This window comes from Anarrhichthys ocellatus, unplaced genomic scaffold, assembly GCF_004355925.1.
Source record: "Anarrhichthys ocellatus isolate YVR2014 unplaced genomic scaffold, GSC_Weel_1.0 scaffold5, whole genome shotgun sequence".
Taxonomy (NCBI): Eukaryota; Metazoa; Chordata; class Actinopteri; order Perciformes; family Anarhichadidae; genus Anarrhichthys; species Anarrhichthys ocellatus.
Genome location: NW_022280035.1, coordinates 2,248,381 through 2,271,878, shown reverse-complemented (window position 1 = coordinate 2,271,878; position 23,498 = coordinate 2,248,381). Strand labels below are relative to the sequence as shown.

The following is a 23,498-nucleotide window of genomic DNA, read 5'->3' as shown; positions in this document are numbered from 1 at the left end:
TTCACGTGTCATGAGGTTCCGTGTGCGAACATGTTTCTCTTTGTCTTTGCATGGAACACACAGATGCACACACACACACGCACACACACAGTACCCGTATTGTGCTTTCTCCTAGAGTAAAGGGATGAATTGATGCTCATTCCCTCCAGCCACTGATCCTGCATTGATGTCACACACGAAACAGCATCTGAAATAACGGATATTTCATTTAATATGCTGACGGGATGTTAAGAGGATTAAGGACCACGTGGCATATATGTGTGCAAGTGAGTTTCAGTGTCATTTAGTGTCACTATACTGTGGTTTTTGTTCCATTCCCCTTAAAGGAACAGTGTGTTGGAGTTAGGAGGAATATAATATTCAGAACTATGTTTTCATTAGTTTATAATCACCTGAAGAATCGTTGTTTTCGTTAACTTAGATTAGGCCGTTTTATCTACGTAGAGTGTGTTCTCTTCACGGAGTACACTGTACTGTCATGTTTCTACACCAGTAGTAGTAGTAGAAGAAGTAGAAAGCCTTTTGCGTTTTTACGTTACCTGAAGGCCACCGTAGTTCTCAGACAAGCTTGGAAAGGGAGGAGTCAGTTTGAGTGTATTAAGTTGGATGCAATCTGCAACATCACCACTAGATGCCACTATATTCTACACACTGCTCCTTTAATTCCATGTTCACTTCAGTTTGGTATTCAGTGTTTTTGGCTGACTCTTTGTACTTTGCACCTTAATAGCAGAGTACAGAACTAAAAAAAAAACAATGTTCATTTAAAAAACAAAGAGGACTAAGTGTCTTCAAGCATGCTAGCGGTAAACATCAGCATGTTTGCATCTCTAGTCACATGTTTACCATGTTGACAATTCTATAGTTCTGCAAACATGCTAATGTTTTGTAATTATGAATGTGGTACCACATTTTATGCCAATCCATCTAATTGTCGAGATATTTCCATCTGGACCAAAGTGGTGGACAGACCGACAGACTTCGCCTTTCCATGGATAATGAAAAATAATATCAGATTAGAATTCAGGCTCTTCCACCTCCCTGTTTACTGTTTGTCACGCTGAGCTCTTGTCAGCTGTGATTCAGCTGCTTTGGCTCAGTGTAATTCCTTGTTAGCTTCCAAGTGTGTGTTATGGATTCAAACTGCTGGACATTATAGATCTACAGCATATAGCATAGATCTAAAGCAACTGTAGGACATGAAGCCAAAGTACACTGTGGCTTTGCCTGCTGTGTGTAGCGGTACAGCCGTCGCCACAGGAGCAGCACCGGAACTCTCCGTCATGTGGAAAGCAGTGCAGGCGGATCACTTTACAGGCACCATCTCATTACTGCTGTTTCTATCTGATGTCAGGTGATCAGTTTCACAGTAAGAAATGTGCCGCTCAAACAATTTAAATATGAATCACACACGCTGATATATGTGTTTGCATGTACAGCATGCAGGGTGTGTGTAGTGGTTGGATGTAATTGATTTATGCATGCAGCCCTGAAAAGAGAGAACAAGACAAAACTAAGAAAGGAGAAAGAAGAATTATAGGACCTGATTTAGTGAAAGGGTTGGGTGCTTGAATTACGGCTGGTTTCAGCTCTCAGATATGTGTGTACATAAAAGTGTGGAGAGGGTGTATAAAAGCTGTCGCAGTTGCCTCGAGTCCATTTCTCTACATCTTGATTTAACTCAGCTTCATCCTCCCTCCCTCTGTTTTGTCTCTACTTTGTCGTCATCGCGCTTGTTTTTAGGAGTTCTTGTGGACGTAAACTTATTGATGTACACTTACAGGAAAAGGGAGAGAGGACAGCTATTGATAGGCTGTGTGAACCGTAACTTCTTTGTTTAGCGAGTCAACACTGAGTGTCAAAATGATGAATTGGAAAGGCTGGTCTCTCTGTAGAGCTGTGAGCGGTGGTGCAGAGACAGAGAGCAAATTGCTGACGGCCTCCTCCTGTCATTTTACATGCGGTACATCTGGAACAGAGTGGAACAGGGTGGGTGCTGTGTTGAGTCCTCTCAACTCAAGTATCGGAGTCCTTTCTCAACAGTACAATTTAAGGTTTAGTTGACTTACAACCTGAGTTTGTCGCAGGAAGTTTTAGTTCTTTAGCACCTCTGCATCTCACCTCTCTTTCTCGCTTTAAAGCTCTTTATGTGTGTTTGCCAGTAACAGCTGATTCTACCAAGGTTGCAGTGGAACATGTCAAGATAACCTCCGTAGGCCTCAAGGCTTCCCTTAATGGCTCGATTCATCAAGGGCGCAGACCTCTAAGAATTAGCACAAAGCGCAGGGTTGTTTGTGTCACAATTGTCGTCATAAATGTATTAGAGGACAGTTGCAGAGGAAAGCAAAGCAAAACCAGAACATTTCAAATGAGTATATTTGTTCAGGGTTTTCAGGTTGTGTGATTCTGGGAGGCGTGTTCCTGTCCCACAACAGCTGAGGGGAATGGTTTTAATGGGAAAGCTGTCATATGCCACTGGAGTGTAAGCCTCTCACCAGCTGTTTGTGTGTGCGTGAGTGTGTGTGTGCATCTGTGTGGCCTAGAAACATTTGCATTTTGTATTCCCAAATCTCTGAATGCACCACCCAGCTGACCTACCTATTTGGGGAAAGTGGGAAGGACGAACTACCACGTGCCTTTTTTACTTGATTTAGTCCTTTTCAGCCACTCAACCAGCGTCTTCCGTTGACCGGCCAGTCCGTCCAACCCTTAGGTCCAGAGTGACATGATAACCGCTGACGGATTGACATGAACTTTGGTCCGGATATTATTGGTATTATTGAGGATGATTCATAAGAACATTGATGTAACCCTGACTTGTTATGTAGTGCCAATAAATGTGTGTGACAGTGTGCATGCGTCCAGGTGTGTGTGTCCGTGAGTGAGTTAGTGTCCACCTCTGTGTCTATCCACTGCTAATCTCGCATTCTGCAGCAGCAAACTGCATAATATTTGGGCTGCATGCTTAAGGACCTCCGGCGGTTGCTGTTTTATACTGTCATTGACCGCCTGCTGACTCCGCACTCTTAACAGTCCCCGGCCAGTAGGGGCCGCATGTAATAACACAGCTGAGTGCATCTCCGACCCCCCATCTGCTACTTTGCGCACACAGTGTTGGCCTATCTGCTAACAACTAACAGAACTAACATACACACATAGCTGAACCTCGCCGCAACTCAGCCGCTGCTACATGTCTTTTACGACAACTTCGAGCCGATTGCCTGCATACATCGCTGCTTGTTTTTGAGTTTGAATGAAGTGTGTTTTAGGATACTTTACATCACTGATTGTTAGTTGGCTCACTCTTATTGTTTTGTATGGTGTGTTTGGCATATACAGTCCATGAGGGGCTGAAACGAGAAGACTTCTATTTCACTTTGCAGGGGCATAAGCCAAAAAGGTTGGGAACCACCGACCTAACGAGGTTGACAAGTTATGATGGCAGGAACACTGACATCACCAGCTCTGTAGTTGATATGGCTGCTTTGCAACAGGCAAGTCCGTCTGTACAGCTGAGCCTGACAATCCGAAACTGAGATGTCCTTTAGCTGCCACTGTACAGCCGATAAAACATTTTTTGTACTACCAGTAGCATGGATCAAATAGTAAATCTTCTCTATTATTACATTTTATTTTCATGTTTTTGTTTGGGTTCCACTTGGACCATTCACCCTCAGTTAAAGACACTACATTATCTCTGCAGCAACACCCACGCACAAACACTGAAACCTTTCGTTTGTACTCTTCAGTGGACCAATACTTCTGCTTTCCTGTAAAGGAAGCAGTTGCAACAGTTTCCTGACATTTTCATGATTAGTACTCTGTACAGACACACACGCACAGAAACACACGGTTTCATTGCCTGGGTGCGGTTGATGCAAGATGTTTTTTCACGCACCACCAAACAAATGACTCTCCGGAAGTTAGACGCTATAGACAAAATCGAATTTCATAACTATTGTTCTTGGTAGGATGATCTGAAGACGTCACACCCCGGGCCTCCTCGCTGAAACGCAAATCCATCAAGACGCCCCGGGGGAAATGTCCTACATGTAATCACAACATCTGGAGGTACATGATGGATATTTACTCGATGATTATGATGAATTGCTGTAATAGTAACAATAAATCACCAGAGACAACATCGTGCACATCTTCGTCTTATTCACAGTCCGAGTGGAGGCGGGAAAAAAAACAAATCTCATTCAGATTTGCAGCCGCTGGAGAGGGTTGGTCATCCACATCATTAAATGATAATTGGAAGTCGTTAAGCTTGATTTGATGATGCTGATTTGAGGTCTTTTTAAGTGAATGACCAGAAAAGCATCAGATACGCTGTATTATCTAGCTCTCCCCAAATTCTTCTAGTTACACCCTCCCACAAGGGAAAGCAGTAATAGAGTATTTCTCACTTAATTCCCAAGTTAACTTAACATCTAATTTATTCCTTTGGAGCTTCACACTTGTATTCATTCTGACAGATGTGTAAATGTGTGTGTGTGAACTTGCATGCACTTGCACTAAATTGAATTATGCAGCAGCCTAAATGAACACGTCTAATGACAAAAACACAATCCGTCACTGAACACTGTCTGCTGTGGGCCATTGAACAAACGATGTTGTAAAACACCAGCCCTGAATATCTTATTACACAGAACATCTAACATCTCATCAGCTCACATACGGACACACTGTGGAGGGAAGTGGAGCAACGCGCCCGCGTCTAAAGCTCACCGAGAGAAACAAGGAGTCGTTTGGAATAACGGCAATCATTTCAGAGTGAGTCATTTGGCAATATCATACAAATAATAAAAAGTGAGATGCAGCAAACAAAAGCAAAATGTGCACATATATAACATGAGCTGGAAAGACAGTGTTTTATCTAAGCTACACAAAAATATTTAGCTTTCTCCACTCACTACTGGAGCAATTACTCGACCTGGAGAGGACACTCAGTACGAAGAGGTTTTAGTGAAAGCTCTACTGGACCCAGAGACGGTGTACCGTGTTTATACATCTGTGTGGACATTATGTACTGTTTGCTGAGGTCCTGTTCTTCAAATGTAAAGCGTAGTTTGTATATTTGGTTCTGTGAATGGAGGAAGATGGACATACAGAGAAACAGACCCAAGATAAGAACAGGATGAACTTCACAGTGGAGCCACTAGACCATGACATCCCTGACAGATTCATTTTTTTGTCTGTCATCAAACTCTGTTTCTTGTCTTTTCTTTTTCTGGTGTGTTGCCTCCTTTGAAAAACTCGAGAAAAAGTGATACAGCTTCCTGTATTTGCGGCAGCACACTATCCCCTCCTTTGAACTCTTAAATCTCCATTTTTTTCACAATCTCTCTCCTCCCTTAGTTCCCCCACCTTCTATGTTCAGGACAAACTCCCTTCTCACTTTCCTTCCCCTCCTGTTTTCTCTCAGTGCATCCATTCCTGCCACCCGCCAGACTGTCTCATCCTTCATTTGTTGTCTTCAGCACCGTCGGGCCGCCCCGCTGTTAGCTCTCCGTCAATACCTCAGCAGGTATCGTCCCCGGTTGCCACAGTCATATAAACAATGCTTGGCACACATGGATGTCCAAGCACATAAGGAACCTGCAGGGTAGCTGTGACACGATGAAGGTATTGAAATTCTCTTGTTATGTTTCGTGCTTTCCTTCACTCTTCGCTGATGTATATATTTGTTTTTCTCAGAGGTGGTGAAAGTATTGCAGCAATGTAATACATCAGCTGTCTGGTCACTCTCCGCCCCTATAAAGCGTGTCAAAGAATACGATTTTCTCCTCAGTAGTCAATAAAGTAATATATTATTTTGAATATTGACATTTTTAGCAATGCTAGCAGTGTGGTTTTAGGGATTGAAATATCGGTCTGTCCACCACTTTGATCAAGATTTAAATATTAACTTTTAAAGGAAATGCTGTGAATTTTAGTACAGACATTCATGGTTCCCAGATGATGAATCTTAAGGACTTTAGTGATCCTCTGACATGCTCTACAGCCCCATCATGGGGTTGACATTTGTGATTTTGAGTGAAATGTCTTGATAACTGTTGGGTGGACTGACATGAAATGTGTTGCAAATGTTCATCTTCCTGTCAGGATGGATTGTAATCACTATAGTAGCATGTAAAACTATTGGATACTCATTATGGTGAACATACCAGCTCAACGTCAGCATGTTAGCGGTGTCCTTGTGAGCATGTTAGCATTTATCTCACAGCAAAAATAAACACCAAACCAATCCTTACACCATCTTTAGTCGTTACTCATGAATCAAACAAAAGTGAAAACTGGAAATGAGGATTAAATTAAAAGGAATTGAACTAAAACCGTATAATAACCCGAGGTGACATGTACAGTTTTTCACAGAGCCACATGGTCATTAATCCTCTTACATCCCATCAGCATATCAAATTAAATATCTGCTGGCATTATTTCATATGCTGTTTTTGTGTTTGTTTGTCCTAATTACATTCCCATCAATGTCAGCTGCACTTTGTTTTGCGCTATACAAAGCAATTAGCTACAGGTAGCATGCTAATATCCTAGACTAAAAAGGTGGAGGAGTTAAACCTTACCTGCTGCTACAACATCAGCATGTTAAGTTAACATTGTCACTGTTTGCATGTTTGCATACTGGGATTAGCATTTAGCTCAAATGACATCAGCCTCACAGAGCTGCTCTTTTCTTCTTTTATCTGCCACATTTTTATTTTAACCGCTCAATTTCTCAAAAGACTTTTTCTTTTAGTGCCTCTTACGTTTTATATTTCAAACAGTTTGCACTTGTGTGGTGAAAACCAATCACCACCAGAACCACCAGTTCTGTATCATATAAGTTTATGGATATTAAAGTAAAAGTTGCGATTCAATCTGCCTTACTATACAAATACCAGCATAACTGACTCTATCCCCCCCCCCCCCCTCCCCCTCCCCCTCAGCACTGCCACAGTAATTCTGTCCCTCATCCTCTGTGGTGTCTGAGAGATGCCGTGCATCTGTATCCCATACCTTGCAAGCTGTGCACGTCTGTGGCAAAGAAATGCTTGATCAACTCAATTTCCTCCTAAAGTCTCATTCTTCTTACCTGCCACCCGTTTCCCATCTCCTCTCTCTTCCATTCTTCGTCTCTCTCCCAGCGAGAGTGTGTGGAGGGGCAGATTTATGGAGCGGCCCGCTCGCTGGCGGCCACAATCCGGTCTGAGCAAGTGATTTGTGATTTGTGATTTGTTCAGAGATTACAGACACGGGAAACAGAGAAGGGAGTCTTAATGATGTTATGGACGGATCACCAGGTGTGTGTGTGTGTGTGTGTGTGTGTGTGTGTGTGTAAGTGTGTGAGAGAGAGAGATAAAGATAAAGATAATGTGGGTATCATTTTGTCTGCACTTTAGTTAACAAGGGTTTTCAAACATGCATTTCTCAGCAGTACAGAGACAGTCCATCCTTAATAGAGTGCTGCAGGGAAGTATTTCTGGAGGCAGTCATTTAGCATCCAAACGGGTCTAACTTCCAGCTCGCTAAATGCCGATGCCTGGTCAGTGCGTCTCACACCGACTTTCTGTGAAGACGGAAGTTTATTTAGTAAAGACACTATGCATGCAATGAGTGGAAACTTGCCACGCCGTCCCAACACGTCCAAAACTGACGCTAGAGGGTTATGTAGAGCGCTGTAGTTTGACGCTCAGGACCAATTTGAGGAGTTGGGAGTGAGAATGTGTTGGAGCATCGCACTGGTTCCCTCAACAAAAAGCCGATGGGATTTTATTTTCATTGGAACGTTTATGATACCTACACTTTGAGTTTAACAAGGCAATCTTCACAAATGAACCACCAACGTTAGTATGGGCGAGAGTACACACAACGAGACTGTAAAGGCAGACGGTGTTCGGCGCGATGACGTGTAGTAGTCTCATTAAGGCACTTGTTAGCAACCAACTTTTTTAAAGACACGTTAAAGCCCATTAAAGAAAAACGTTGACTTTGAGTCGAGGGAAACCAGAAGTTTAAAAACGCTAACTCATTTCAAGGTTTTAGGACTCATTACTGCAACACCTTATGAGAATCTGGCGTTAACATTAAATGGCTTCTGGGAAGTATTTCACTTTATTTAAAAGAATGAAAAACTTCAGTTGGAAATAGAGCTCGGTTTGCAGGTTTATAATGACTCGTACTTGTAAAAGTGACACACTCAACAATCTTCAGCCCCTCTGTAGAATAAACCTTTGAACAAAATAATTGCCTTGTGGATGGTGCATCAACATCTCACTGTTTGTTTTATCACTTTAGGAACTAACCAACCAAGGGCACTTCAGAGAGATCACCTTCAGTCTCCTCCACCCAGACCTCCAGCCATATGTGGCCTGGTTGGAGCAGCACGTTGTTGACGGGGCCGAGGCAGAGTGAGATGGGGGCCCCTTCCTGCTCTACCTAATTACCTGTGTGATGGAGTGGTACCCCCCCACCCAGCAGAACCACTGTGACACACTGTGTCAGGGGCAGCGCGGACACGTGGAAGCTGACCGCTCTCACCTTTCCTCTGCCTCTCCTGCCAGATCAGGCTAATAATAAAACATCTTCTTTTTGTTCACGTGAATCTCACGTCGCCTATTTCTGCTTTTCTCCTATCTTTTTTTTCTTAGTGTTCACCTTCTAAACAATATACTCAATAAGATCCATTTTCAATACAGTAAAAGAGGCACGATTGACCGTCCCGGGCTTCATTAGCAAACCTCCTGGTTGCAGAGACTTCAGAGCACACCAGAGAATAAAGGGGAAGGCACTCGGAGTCCAAACTGTACCCGCTGAGACTGTATACGCCAGAACACATTAGCTGTTGCTGTAGCAACCGTCTCGCAAATTTCAAACACTTTAAGCAGACTAATTCCTCAAAATGTCCTTGTCCACTGGGTCTCTTTCTCCATCTTTTCCTCCTTTAAACATATTCTCGAGAGCTGAATTAGTAGATTAGAACGTGGTGTTACTGAGCACACTCAGCAGAAAGTTGATCTGGGATCTGGCTTGTATTCATAAACATCTGGGATCACTGGGAGCTGAACTCCAGCCTTGAACTTTTAGCCTTGAACGTTTAGGAGACTTGTTTTAATGTGTAACATCAAGATGAGGAGTTCAGTGGAAACAAGTATAACGTTTGTCGGTGCAGGCAACCAGAACACATCTGCTTCCTGTCTTGTCGAGTCTAGATAAATGTATCCTAAAGAACAATGCTCCTCTATAACAGAAAGCACAATAAGTATCTTTTTTAACATAAGTCTTGAGCTTTAACATCCTTCAGTCCCAAGTACGAGCACCTTTAATCGGCTATGCTAATCTATTCATGAATGATGAGGCAAACTGCTGTCTGAACAGCGGCTCCCTGTGTGTTTGAGGTGCTGTGTGGGGGTTTGCTCAGGTGAACGGGGCTGCGCCATGTGGAGAGACACTTATCACCCACCGCAGAAACAGCCTCGTGCATGCCCAGAATCCTCAATGACAAACCGGCCGACATGCTGCTTTCAGATGAGACTGCAACGTGAAAACAGGAGCGTTGGGAGTTTTTATGCTTTCTTTTTTTTGTTGGTGTTCTATTATGTTTCCATGTGTGTAAGAAAATAGAAACAGGTATTTATTTCCCTCATAAAAAAGACGCTTTTGATTAATTTATGTATCATCATTACCCAATAGAGCAACCAGCCGTTACTCATTCTATTAAGAGACATGTCATGAAACCAGAGCAGAGAAAGAGCTTCATGATTCATGTCTTTTACATCACCTCCACCACAAGCCTAAACCCAACTGTGACACAGTGAGACACAGACAGAGAAGTGACAGGACATGAGGTATGGTTACCTCTGGAAGTGTGGTTACTTACTGGGAAGCAGCACTTTTGACATTGTATAGTCAAATGTCTTCCAAGAACCGCTCATTTTACTTAAATGTGTCTCTCCCTCTGACACCTCTTATAAAAAAAAAAAAACTTCTGTCATTTCATCAGTCTGACTTTACTTATCAGCATTATTCAAATGAGCATCCTGTATCACCTGCTTTGAAGCTGTACAGTACAGTACAGTGATGATTCACATGCTGTACCAGATCTCTTTGATTTGGAACTCAACACACAACATTAACTGAAAAAATGTGCACGTTGGAGTAAGCTGTGCAGTGGCAAACATTATCTCTTAAAGATGAACTTTACATAATTGCTAAAGTGTGTGTTTTTTATCATCACATGCTCAACCCTGTCTGAAGCACCACATCCTGTTTCAAATGCGACATCCTGCCCACAGAGAGCGGTTTTTTTTGGTGCTTACTCGTCAGTGTCCTCCTGCTCGCACTGCGCAGCTCTGCTATGCAACTTGACCTGACCTGCTGTAATCCACAAAGTCATTTTTATCTTTGGCCGACAGGGTCTCGACCGATCACTTCGTCTCTCGTCGTCCACTCGTGCGCTCGGCCGCCACAGCGCGCTGTCCGAACCGGGGAATTAGAATACGTTCATGCTGCGGTGAGAGAGAGAGAAAATAATAATCATTGTGGGAGGACTCTGTGGATGAGAAGCTGCATGTTCACTGGAAGGTAGATAGGCGAATAGAATCGCGCGGAGGAGCTCACGCACGACTCCAGCTACACGGAATTCCCGACTTGTTTACCCTGCACCGGGCACAGAGGAGCACCGTTGCGCAGTCTTTACGCACAACCAAGGAGCCGACCAGGGGATACAGAGGGAGGCCGTCTGTCTGTCACCACCATGTCAGCGGCAACAGCTTCCATAGCAGATGTTTCCGGGACTGTTTCTACAAACAAAGATGACAGCCGTGACCGGAGGAAGTCAGGTAAAGAAATAACCAACCAAATGGTGTCGAATTCACACTCGAGTTGAAGCGTGTAGGAATGTGTGTGGGACGGAGGATTGTTTTAGGCACTTTGCTCTTAGTCCAGTTCTATAAATAACACAAAGGATTTCACTCAATCATATTTTGTGAGGGGCTCATCTGCAAACTGTATAGAGATTTAAAGTGTGTAAAGTCTTTATTTCCTCTTGTGTAATATCCCTTCAGGGATTTACAGTGGCAGCAGTTTCCCCACAGTTGTTCTCGGATTAATTATCAGGGTATATATAGGCTATAATGCAGTGCAATTTGCAGGCTTGTATCGTTTATTGTTTGAATGTGTGTGTGTGATCATTTCCGAGAAACATAAATCGCATTAATAAGTACACTTCACATCACACGATAAGTGCCATCTGGCGTTTTTGAATGAACATCAACTTCCTGCACACCTATCTTTCAGATTTATTTATTCATAAATTCATAAATTCATTCATTTATCTATGTATTGAAGTGGAAGTGTAAAGGCCTATCACTGGTGTCCTTAACATATTTTGTTGTGTTTTGACGCCCCTTGTGGTGATCAAAATGCAGCACAAGTTTTTTCTCCTCACATCCTTGGAGGTTTTTCCTTCATTTAAAAGTCACAAAAGAGAAACAATCCAAAATCTCTCATGTGCATTGTTGTTTTTTTTCAGTAAAAGCCAGAAGCAGATTTTTCTCCCAGTAAACAGCTGGTTTGGACTTGTCCTGGGCTTATCCTTCCCGGCCCTGTTGGAAATCACCGACATGATGTCATCGTGTTTATTTGAATTCCAGCAGCTTGTGTCATGATGAAGTGATGCTCCCATGTTGTAGGTTCTTCCCGCCAGACGTCCTGACACAGAGAGAAACCTCCCCTCCTGTAATATACTGAGTGCTGTGCTGTATGATAGCCGGTTGTTTAGCACGGCTCCAGATTGTTTCATGATTTATCACATTTCCTGCTTCGATACTGTTAGAGTTCGATGCAGGACAGCAGCTGTTACAGGAGGTGGGGTGGGGAGGCAGTGTTTTATCATGCATCACTTTGCCGCCCTACAGGGGTTCTGTGCAGTGCTGATAGCTCATCCCACACTGAATCTCTTCTGCAGAGCTCCATTCTTCTTTGTTGTTCTCTCTTCACCCTGAACTCTTCTTGTGCTGCTTTTGAATCCTGATCGTCTCTGTAAAAAAACAAATTTTCTTTTGGAGATACATGAATTATACATGTGTTCAAACTTTGGCTGAACTTTTGATGATTAGCGAGCGTCTTAACATCTGCAACACACCCAATGTTTATTCATGCACACAGTCCGATTCATCGCCGACTGACCTCTCTCTCTCTCTCTCTCTCACAGGTCAGACCCAGGCTCAGTGCACAGCCAGGCCCCTGCCAGCCCTGGGCACCCAGAGGATCATCCAGGGCAATGGCACCACCGTGGGCACAGTCATTTCCCTGCAGTGCCCAGCCAAACACAAGCTGGTGGGAAGGGAGCTGATGTGTGTCATGGACACCAACAGCCCCCACTGGGTGGGGGATACCTACTGTAAACGTGAGTAGCAACAAACCCCTTCTGTTGTCAATATAGTAAAAAAAAAAAGTCTCTCATACACTTTATAGACGAAATGTGTGCGGGCAGATTAAATGTTCCAAAAGCTTTTACTGGGGGAATTGCAGTGGCTGCAAAACCTCCCCCTGAGCTGTCTGTCCGCTCATTATTCTGAAGAGATGGGTTATACACTAAACATTATGAGATGGGCAGTATAGTTGGTATGGGCAATGTTATGCGAATACACTTAAGCTAGGATTCAACTTGTGATAATTAATTCTTCTGAATTATGTGAGGACACATTCGAGCAAAAATTATTTCTCACTCGGGGATGAAGCTCATTAAAGGAGAATATTAATGCAAATGGAGATAGAGAGGAATCATTTCCAGCAGGTGCAGAGTTAGCCGCTCTTTTGAAGAGCGAGTGGGAAAAGTGAGAGCAAGAGCCTAATTATGTTTCAGGATCAATCATCATGGGAGAGAAGGCGCTGTCTGCTGTGAGACTGAGAGAAATTAAAAAACGGAATTTATGTTTTGTTTCCCCTTCCGTTTATATATATATACAGTATATATATATATAGCAGCCTGTGACTTATGTCTGTAAAGCCTAAGGTGGCAGAGTCTGATAAGGAATTGTTGTACATAGATTTTGCAGCACGGTAAATAGAGCTGTCAAATAACTGTGTTGTATGGCAAGGAAATAAAATCGATAGATCAGTCAACAGTCTTCTTCTTCTCTCACTCCAGCTGTGTCTCCCTTTGACGACCATGGTTTCCGCGTGGCCGTGCTGGCGTCCATCGTAAGCTTGGCCATAATTTTCTTCATGTCCGTGGCCTTCATCACCTGCTGTTTGCTCGACTGCATGAAAGAGGACAAAAGGAAAAACCATGAGAGGTGACTTAAAAGTACTGATACCACAACGTAAAAATACTCTGTTGCAAGTAAAAGTCCTTCCCTTAAAATCATTAGAGGTGCCCTGTGGAGAAACGAATGTTATGTTTACAGTCACTGGTACTCACCAAGATGCATTTTGAGCACCCTGGAGCTCTAACAAATGGGTTGAAAGCATTTCCTTCTTAAAACATTTGCAAAGCTGTTTTTTTTTTAATACTTGAAAGCCAATGGTGTTTACGAGCTTGCAGTCTTCTTCCACGGTGTGTTTCTGCCACCTGTGGATCGACCGTATATACTGTACGTGGTCACCGTGACGTGACCCATTGGTTTGTGGAGTGGGTGGAGCTAAATCAAGAGAGAAGTAGAGTCATTTTCTCATAGACTTCTATACAATCTGACTTCTTTCTCAAAGGAGAGGAGTCGCCCTCTGATGGCTATTTGAAGAAGTTTAGGGCACTTCAGCATTGGCTTCACTTTTCAGAACTGGAGGTAGCAGCCTCCAATTAGTTAAATAGTGTGAAACAATTGGCAGGACTGACTACCGCTTCACCTGCTTGCATGAATGTGCATCCTTGTGCATGAGACAAACATAACAGGGACTAACAGTTCCATAGCTACTGGAGGTAAAACAAAGTATTTCAGATAGTATGTATATGTTAAAGTACATACGTATTATCAGTAAAATGCACTGAAAGTAAAGTAACTGATAACTTAAAGCTGTTAGTGTAGTAAAAACTACAACATTCCGCTACGAAATGGAGTGAAGTATTAAGTACCATAAAATGGAAATACTCAAGTCAAGCACAAATACCTCATAGTTTTATTTACTTGAGTTAATGTACTTACTTTCCATCACTTGAAGCAAAGAAGCAAAGAATGGAGAAGAACAAAGACGAGAGAGTTATCGGTCAGATTCCTGCGATGCATTTACAAAGTGTAACACTGACGTGCAGATTTAAATGTATATTTTAAACAGGGAGTCAGAGATGTGGCAGTGGGAGGAGCAGGCCCAGCATCAGGGGGACAGCAGGTCTCGCTACAGCCATAAAGGCAGGAACAACAACAACAACACCCAGGACAAAGTGCAGTCCCTGTGGGACACCAGGAACCCGGACATGTGTGACAACATGCGAGCCTGCAGGTGAGATGTGGGCTGACTTTTACCTAAACTGTCAAAAAAGGAGGGGGGGGTGAATAAGACAAAAAACAGCTTCCTGTCTTAACCTCCACAGATGTCATCAGCAGTACGCGTATGGTCCTGCCTGCACATATGGCCCCACTCCTCCGCTTTCTACTCTCCCCGGCTATGGCTACGACCAGCCTCTCCTACCCAGAGGCCCAGGATCTGCACAGATCTCTGGTCCGCCTGAATACAACGGACGTCCTCTGTCCCGTCAAACTACGAACCCAGGCCCAGTCCAGGTCTCGGCAGCGGGGCCCGGGTTGGTGTGGCAGTATGGGGGACAGCAGAGCGGCTTGTCGGGAAGGATCCCATCAACCACAGATGAGTCCAGCGCGAGGAATGTGAAGCCTGCCAAAGAATTCTCCATTCGGATTATATCAGTGTGAGGACACATTACACAGGAGGCGAAAAAACATCAGTCAAGAACTTGTTTACTGACAAAATATATCGGTCTGTACGTTGAGGACTACGGGAAGACGTAACAGAGCATTCCTAATGTTGAAATGATAAAATCTGCAGCTCTGCACAGTGTGAAGGCTCTACAGGCATACTGATGAGACAGATGTATGTGCCTTTTGTAAACTGTAATGGCACACTGCCCTCTGTCTGAAAAGGGGAGCCATTGCACTTTCAGTACACCGGCCTTGTTAGATGATACTACCTGTACATACAGAAGGTCCAGGGACCTCCATGCCCTCAATCGAGCTTTTCAGAAACCCATTAAATGGTTATGTTTTGGTTAAAGTTAACGATTCAGGTGTTTAATGGGACGCACGTTGTTAGCAGTTGAGAAAGTTGTCTGAGAAACTCAGTTCTCATTGCTGGAAAGTCCACTTTGTTGGTTGAGGGGAGCAGCTGGAAAGCACCAGCCGGTAGTATGTAAATATAATTCTTTTTTAAAGAATGTAAATAAATAAATAAAGACTTCTACTGATAACGTGTGAGACTGTATCGCAGTGGAAGGAGTGCAATGGTGTACATTTCCCTCTGAAGGACCAATGCAAATGTTTGCAGCAGATACAGTGATATGTGACGTATGTGTGATGATGTAGTGCACACACAGGCATTTCAAGTGACATGGTGGAGAATATATTACTGACAAGATTATTATTATTATATAATAACATTTATTATTATATACAAATACAAATAATGTCTAGGTCTAATAGAATAAAGGGGAAAAGGGAATACAATAAAGTGATGATTGACACCTCTGCGGTTCCGTGTTTGCAACTGAAAGTGTATCTGCTGGTAATCGGCTCAGTCTACCGTCGCTGTCTGCGGATTGATAATCACCGCGTGGCCCTGAGGTCAGTCATGTGGCTCCAGGCGCAGCGGGGCGGCGCAGAGCGGCGCAGCGTGCTGATGTAACCGGACAGCAGCGACCGTCGCACCAGGGGGAGAAGCAGGAAGTTTCACCGGGAGGCTCTCGGTCGGAGGGAGCGTCTGTTTGTCAGTATGACAGGTTTGTGAATCACGGGTAAGGTGTTTTTGGCTCGTTTGGGATTAGAAATGAAAGGACTTCCGCCTCCAAACGATCGCTGCCCGCCCGCTGCGCTGCGTGGGTGCGCCACTTGTTGCATGGAAGTTGTAAGTTTAGCTGTTGCAGCAACGTGTTATCAAATTGGCCAAGATTCATTTTGGCCTCATGTGACGAAGTTTTACTGCTATTTTCTGTCCAGATATCCACTGTTTTATAAATACATATGAGCAGTTAGACAGACGGGTCTATTTACACGATGCAATTTAACATGCATGATGAAGCTCCTCCATCAATCACATCCAAATCTGAAATCTAAGAAGAATTTCTATCTTAAAGAACTATTGATGAGCTTAAATCTGACATGAGGATGAGACGGTTTCCTTTAGTCTCGTTTGTTTGTAGCAGGAATCAGGATATTCTTCCTCACATGTTTAAAGATTTGCCAGAATAAAGAAAAAGTAAAGCTATACCTTAGAGTTTAACTTAATGATAAATGTTAAAACGGCTTAATCTGTTTGCTGCATCTCTACTAAGATCAGTGTAATGTGGAAATTCTTCACAAGTCTTAATGACGGATGTCCAACACAGAACATGCAAAGATCAATGATGCCCTCCAGTAAATCCCTCACCAAGACGTATTAAGGGGCACTTATAAGGAGATTGGCCTCCACCCTTTTTACAGTCTTCCTTCACACCTCCATGCTGAAGACCTAATAAGCTGGGGACGACAGCAACAGTGAGTTTGTGGGATTTGTTGGCGAAATCAGAGTCTGTATCCTTCAAAGACGTTTACAAAATGCATCCTTTATACCTTTAACCGCCATCGAAGAACATGGGCTTCACCAAACTGGTGTTTACTACATGTTGTTCATACCGGTGCCAATTTTACAGCCCCTGCATTCACCTTTCTAAACAGGAGAATAAACCTCTTAGTCATTTATTTTCAGAACAGGACTGAGGCCAAGACCAGCTTACTAAGAATCTACTTAGGCTAAGGCTAGACGTAAAATCTGCAGGCCGTAAGTAAGATTTTTGTAGCATGCTCTAATTTTACAGGTGAGAACCACAGACTGTAATAAGTGGACGTAGTCAACAAAAGTGAAGCCAATGTAGAAGTAAATTAAAGCTGCATTCTCTCTAGTGTCCATCAGGGGGCGACTCCTCTGATTGTATAGAAGTCTATGAGAAAATGACTCTACTTCTCTCTTGATTTATTACCTCAGTAAACATTGTAAACATGAGTTTATGGTCTCAATCTCTAGTTTCAAGTCTTCTTCAATACAGCATGATGTTCATTTAGTACATTATGGTCCATTTAGAGTCAAACAGACCATAAAGCAGGGTATGCTTTAGGGTGGGGCTACACAGTGATTGACAGGTTGATACCACGCCGTTGTCTGGTCTGGGAGTTATCCGTGTTCTCCTCCTACGACCTTAACCCTTTCAGAGTGTGTTTTCACTACATGAAAGTTACACATATTCAGTGTTCGGTTGTACTTATCTCTCCACCCTTCCGTGTCCACTTCTGGTTGCAAAAACACAAGATGGCGACGGCTAAATATGCAGAAAGCAAGGCTTCAAAACCGTACTCTACAAACCAATGGGTGAAGTCAGGACGGAAACTGTTTCTGATGCCTTCATGAACATGAATTAAAGTGTATCTGTTAGAGAGCATTTTATTTAACACCGCCTCCTGCTCATCTCTTCTTTAATGTTGTCATTTCTATCGATCTCGACTAGACATCGACGATTACCATGAGCGGCTCCAGAGGGACGCCCAGTTCCTTTGCTCAGATCCGAGGATGGACAATGAACTGGTTGACAGACTGGTGCTGCAGCTGAACAGGATCTACCCCCAGATACTCAGCGACAAGGAAGCCCACAGGGTCACTGCAGATAACATTTAACACCGTTCACAAAACAAAAACATCCTGTTTTGAAAATGATCATGTCCTTCTGAAAGCCAATTAACGTCACTGTGATGAAAAAAGCTATCTCTTTTTTGTCGTTTCTCATTATCGTGACTTATAATGATCTTTTTGTTTCATCACAGTGGCTTTAGACTTGAATCTGCTGATCTGAAATTGATCTTGGAACAGAAGAAGAGTGTTTCAGGTAAACGGGTGTGTTTCAGTGATTTAATTCAGCATGTGTCTCCCTGCAGTTCAGGGACCTGAGCGTGCCCACCAAGGTGAGGTTAGCTGAGCTGTTGACGTACCTGCGTGGGAAGGGCGAGGAGGCGTGTCATGAATTCTACAGAGGACTCCACATCCTCGCTGAGAACGTCTACGCCAGCCTTCCATCCAGAGTTATACAAAGAGGTACAGGCCCGTTTTCATTCCAAAAGGTGTCAAATATCTACGCTTTGTCACGCCCCTCTGCGTTTGATACCAACAAACTCTTTAGCATCTGAGTAAAGCGCACCGGGCTTTCAAGTCACTGCAACGTAAACCCATCCGCGTCATTATTAGACGCTCAGAGAAAATGCTCCGGAAGTGTGATGATGTAGTTTAAAAACCCCAAAAAAGGAGGGAGGGTCAAGCAAACTTTGTTAACGTTGTTACTGTATATTAATTGTGCTGTGTGTAGGATTTGGCGCCGTCTAGAGGTGAGGTTGCAGATTGCAACCAACTGTAACTTCTCCAGTGGGTCAAACGCGTAGGACAACCACGGTGGCCGACGTGAAAATGTGAAACGCAAAAGGCCCAATTTGGAGCCAGTATTTAGTTTGTCTGTTTGAGGCGACTGTAGAAACATTGGCATCTGACTCCGTGAGCGGGACTCTGTATGTAGATGTAAACGTCTCATTTTCAGGTAACGAAAGCACAACAATTCTTACATTCAGGTGTTTGTACAGTAAAGAAAACAAACGTATTCATATTTTATTCCATTTCTCCCAATAGATCCCCATAACTGATACTCATTTGTTTGAATTCACAAGTGGGGAGCCAAGGTGCCAGTATGGGAAGAGTTGTAATGAGACCCTCCCTTCTCAAACATGTCCCTCACACCTGAATGTGTTTTTAAGAGGCAGAAGTATCTTGTGCAGTAGTTTAGTGTGGATATAACATTAGGTTTACAGGCGAGTCACAGACTACCGTGACAATATAAAATCGGTCTAAACGTAAGTAAGTGTTAATCTACGCAGCATATTCATGTACCAGTGTTCAAACACGCGATCTTCTGGGATTCAGATTCTGTTCATCCTTTTCTGAAATTCCTGTGCATAATATTACTAAAGTTAATTACACTGACCCATTAATCCTGAAAAGCTCCTCTCTTCTTACACTCGTTGTAATGTCATATTAGAATGTTTCCCATAGGTGCAACATGTGTTTTAAAGTGAGATGGTTTGGTCTCACGAGCAACGTCCCCGGTTGTCCCATGATGGCGGATCCCCTGCTGTGTAATTGCCCTGTCTGGCCTTTTGTAGGCTTATTCTATATCCTATCCAAGACTCACAAGGAAGCCAATGTGCTGTCTGGACTGCACTCCCAAAGTGTGGATGTGACACTACACAGGCTGGTATTTAAAGCGTGGGGTTTACCCGTTAACCGTCTTTGCTTTCTGTTCTAGAAGTGGCCGATCCAAAGTGGACCAACGCTGTGGCAATCCACCCGCAGCGATACGTGCTGAACAACAGAGGTACATTTAATCGACTCAGTGCAGTAGAGTGTTATATGAGCGTTCTGTTCTTGATGCATCTTAAAAGACTATACACCAGTGTTCACGTTATGGCCAAATATGTACATGTATAGTCTACATGACTGTCAACGACATAAACAATGTTATATTAACCTCGTGTAGAGAAGTTGTATGCAGGAACTAATATGAAAACACTTCCTCTCTGGTGCGTTCAACAAAGCATTGTGTCCATGATTAATTTTATATACACTTGACTGACAGTCAGTTTCTATAAGTTATAAGAGAATAGGGTAAAATATTGAACTGATAGGTATCTCCATGAAACCTCCCCAGTTGATTACTTACAATAAAGCAATTATTTTTTGTATTGGAAGCTTTCTGAAATGTAATTTTAAAATATGCAAATGAGGCATGCTCTTATCAAATATGTGCTGATTTGCATATATTTCCAGAACAGAAATCTGAAAGTTGGATAAAGCCAGGTTCAACATTCTTGTTTCAGTTTGTTGACATATTTGGGTCAAAGGTTTCCACCGAGGGAATCTTTGTATCTCTCTTTGTACCACTCAATGAATCAGAAGATACTGCTCATAAAAAATCACTTTCTCCATGTTTTAGGAATAAAATGTATAAATCAGATTATAGATGGTACTGGAATGTTTGGTGTATGTAAGAGCTAGTGAAGTGGAGATTTCTGGTTCAGAGTCTGAGAAAAACTCGTATAGAGAAAACAGCCTTTAAAGATTTCTAAAGTTACATTTTGACGACACTACAGGTGAATAGGGTAAAAAAAAATGTAACTAACTAATTACTTACATTATGACAAATATTTTTTGTATTACAAGTTTTCTAAAAGGTTTTGTTTTAAATATGCAAATGAGGCATCACTAACTTTTGGTGAATTTAGGAGAAATCTACAAACGCAAATACACAAAGTAGTAAAATAAACACCTAAATGTGTGTTTTGGATGTTTTTATTTTCACTAGTATGAAAGAAGACGTGTTATGGAAGCAAAATAGCCCAAAAATTCAAAATGTATCAGTTCTTAAAAACAATGTTTTTGACTGAGGTGTCTCGTCTTAGCAGACAGTAAACACACCCTCATGCATATATTGCCCTTGAATAACTATGTATGTTTCACTACTTCCTTTTTAAAAGTCATTGGGCATTGTGCTGGATTACCTGTTCAACGAAGGTGTCTAGTCTTTACAAATGGACTTCTAATCCCATACTGGCATCAACTGAGACCTTTGGCTGCCTGGACAGGAGGAAGTCATTCTCAAAAACGTTGTGAAATTGTGTGCGGACGTGTGATGTAATAATGATTTGTAGTTAATGGGCTGGAAAGCTTTCGCTCTTTACTCTGCTGTTGTAGAAGTGTAATTTGGCAGCATGACTACTCAGGTGTGTTTTCTTTTTCAATATGGTGGTCTTACAGTTTGTGTGCCTCTGGACCCCTCGCTGATCCCCACATAAGCCCCTTAAGCCCAATTAAGCTTTGTTCTTCCACAAACATAGTTGTGTGCTGAACCCTTTTAACCCCGAGCATCAGAATGTGGGCCCTGCTGCTCCGCACCGCCTCGCCATTCATCATCCCATTACATCCAGGGCTCTGGCTTTGCGGGTCAGTTTACACTTGTGTGTAAACCCGAACGGCCTCCTCTGTCCTGCATTCCTTTGAACAGTCAGAGGCTCATCCGCGGGGTCAAAGGTGTGCCAGCGGGGAAACGGGTTCATCGACGATGACTCCCGATCACAAGTCGTACACATCACTCCTTGTTCAGACTGTGAACAACAAGAGCGGCTTCGAACTCTTGACTCTCTCCATATGTTAGTGTACATTTCAGTTTGTTTTTATTTATTTAAGTTCAGATCATTTATTCAGAAGACCCATCCCACTAAGCACATTTAGTATGCTGATCGGATACTCCTGTTTCTAGGCGTCATTGGTCACTCATGAAAACATCTTATCTTCTCTTCCCTCCTGCAGGATCGATGTTCTTCCTGAGCTGTTTTAGTTTCGCGCTTGGTGTTGCAATGCTCTACTATTACGGAGGTAAGTCGTACAGAAAGAGGGAGAAGTATTGTACAAAAGCATCCAACCCTAACTCTTTTATTTCATATTTAAAACACACTCCATTTGTGTTTGTCATTCATAAACCACTCCTTCAAACCATTTGTTGGCACTCTTTCTGCCCACAGAGGGTGAGACATTGAGAGGCACCGCTCCGTTTCTTCACGGCTCTGCGGCGGGATTTAGCAAAGGCGCTAAAGATGTTTTCATTTCCTACGCCGAGGTTGGATAGCAGAAAAAAATGAGGCCGTTAAGACGCTGAAGAAGCAGCCCTGTGAGAAGAGCGAGCCGTGAAATTTGCCACTTTGCTGTGCCAAACTCATTTACACAGAGCCAGGAGTCGCACGTATTTGTAAGCAATAACTGATTAACTTTTCCAACAGCTGACGTCTCTTCACATGAAAAAAGAAAAGAGTCAGAGTGAGTCTTTGCTGGATTTATTGTCGGTACAGAACAATAATAATTCCGATCATATTTTCGGATAAAATGAAGCGTGATATTAAGTGTAACTGAGTGTAACTGCACACCCACACAGCTGTTTTCAATCACTCTGGCTGATTAGACATCTGCTCAGTCTGAAGCTTGGTGGGAATTACATCACGAAAACAAACTATGTGCCGATAGAGAGACGAAGTCCCGCCCTTTACGGGGTCCTCCGCCATGGGACCTTATTTTGGAGAAATTATTAACAATAGTCGAAGGCGAGAGACAAATATCTTTTTTGATCCTGTTTGAATTGTGCCATAAATTACACATATGATGTTAGTCAATTTAAAATATAATTTTGCACGTAAAAAAAGTCCTATTTTGTCGTAAAACTGTTCGCTCTCTGAAGCTACGATGCCTGTGTGTTTGGTACGATGTACTCGCACCAACGACGGGTCTCGCTCGTTCTTTCGATTCCTCGCTGACAAAAGGAGTCTCTGTATAAAACACATATCGGGTAAGATAACGTTACATCTGTGCATAGAACATAGCTAAGTTATCTAGCTGGCACGCCAAAGGAACGGCCATGTTGGTGACGTACATTGTGCGAGCCGAAAGATGATGTTCACGGAGCGGTTTCACGCAAAACTAAATGTTGCTTTCTTGACTTGCAAAATTATCTTTTTAATTTACAAAAGTCATGTGTGATTCATGGCACAATTGAAATGATACCAAAAAATATCTTCCCCTCTCGATATGAATGATAAGGGATTACATTGTCCCGCCTTAACAGACAACTAAACCAACAGAATTGTGAAGGAGATGTCAATCAAGCGCATGCTTGCACACACACAGGAGGTCTAATTAGGCATTTGACAGCGCTGTGCATGTTTACACATTCTGCAGCGCAGTTTCTCGTACACACAACACGTTTCCACCCGCTCACCCACTTTCAGTGCCTTCTAATACTGTGATAAAGAAACTGTTGAAGAATACACTGATTACACAATGATTGCACTATTATAAATATGTTTTGCTCAATTAAAGCACATTTTGAAATCGCTCGGAGTTGTATCTTTTGTTTTTAATCTCGTACGACAAAGAAGTGAGAAAGAAATACACAGAAATGTGTACCGTTAATCAGCATCAAATACAAAACAATTCACAGTAACGAGCAGCGCAGTGATTTGTTTGTGTCTGGCACTGTGAACGGGAGATGGAGATGATGAAACATTTATCTCACTGATTGAAGAGCGTTAACTAATACACTAGAGGGCACTGCTGCCTCGTTCAGTGCACCAGAGTGGGGAAACGAGGATGATGGAAAATGTTCTGGTGTTCTTTAACAATGACAAACTGGAGCAACAGGCGGCCTTCATTAA

The 23,498-nt window shown here is 42.8% G+C and overlaps 2 protein-coding genes across 4 annotated transcripts; both read left to right on the top strand.

The window, feature by feature from the left end:
* The first annotated feature begins 89 nt into the window (after nucleotides 1-89).
* Nucleotides 90-16,464, top strand: susd3 (sushi domain containing 3). 2 transcript variants are annotated; one of them, XM_031844346.1, is made up of 7 exons: nucleotides 90-266; nucleotides 5,432-5,631; nucleotides 8,302-10,844; nucleotides 12,218-12,412; nucleotides 13,157-13,304; nucleotides 14,281-14,445; nucleotides 14,537-16,464. In XM_031844346.1, exons 3-7 carry the CDS (start codon nucleotides 10,760-10,762, stop codon nucleotides 14,871-14,873), a joined length of 930 nt encoding a protein of 309 aa, XP_031700206.1. In that variant the 5' UTR covers nucleotides 90-266; nucleotides 5,432-5,631; nucleotides 8,302-10,759; the 3' UTR covers nucleotides 14,874-16,464. The 2 variants fall into 2 exon arrangements, with proteins under 2 accessions (XP_031700206.1, XP_031700205.1); XM_031844345.1 differs by lacking the exons at nucleotides 90-266; nucleotides 5,432-5,631; nucleotides 8,302-10,844 and having other exon boundaries at nucleotides 10,851-12,412.
* LOC116381874 (caspase recruitment domain-containing protein 19-like) lies at nucleotides 15,892-23,128 on the top strand. 2 transcript variants are annotated; one of them, XM_031844348.1, is made up of 6 exons: nucleotides 15,892-15,952; nucleotides 17,711-17,856; nucleotides 18,135-18,291; nucleotides 19,547-19,615; nucleotides 21,607-21,672; nucleotides 21,819-23,128. In XM_031844348.1, exons 1-6 carry the CDS (start codon nucleotides 15,946-15,948, stop codon nucleotides 21,920-21,922), a joined length of 549 nt encoding a protein of 182 aa, XP_031700208.1. In that variant the 5' UTR covers nucleotides 15,892-15,945; the 3' UTR covers nucleotides 21,923-23,128. The 2 variants fall into 2 exon arrangements, with proteins under 2 accessions (XP_031700208.1, XP_031700207.1); XM_031844347.1 differs by having other exon boundaries at nucleotides 21,607-21,931.
* The last annotated feature ends 370 nt before the right edge of the window (nucleotides 23,129-23,498 follow it).

Bases quoted from the DNA above. Each gene is read 5' to 3' on its own strand.
- LOC116381874 (XM_031844347.1), top strand. The intron at 18,292-19,546 runs GTACAGGCCCGT...TTTCTGTTCTAG, and splicing joins ATCCAGAGTTATACAAAGAG to AAGTGGCCGATCCAAAGTGG. The intron at 19,616-21,606 runs GTACATTTAATC...TCCCTCCTGCAG, and splicing joins ATACGTGCTGAACAACAGAG to GATCGATGTTCTTCCTGAGC.
- susd3 (XM_031844345.1), top strand. From the start codon at position 12,076: ATGAATTATACATGTGTTCAAACTTTGGCTGAACTTTTGATGATTAGC. The intron at 12,413-13,156 runs GTGAGTAGCAAC...CTCTCACTCCAG, and splicing joins GGGGGATACCTACTGTAAAC to CTGTGTCTCCCTTTGACGAC. The intron at 14,446-14,536 runs GTGAGATGTGGG...TAACCTCCACAG, and splicing joins GACAACATGCGAGCCTGCAG to ATGTCATCAGCAGTACGCGT.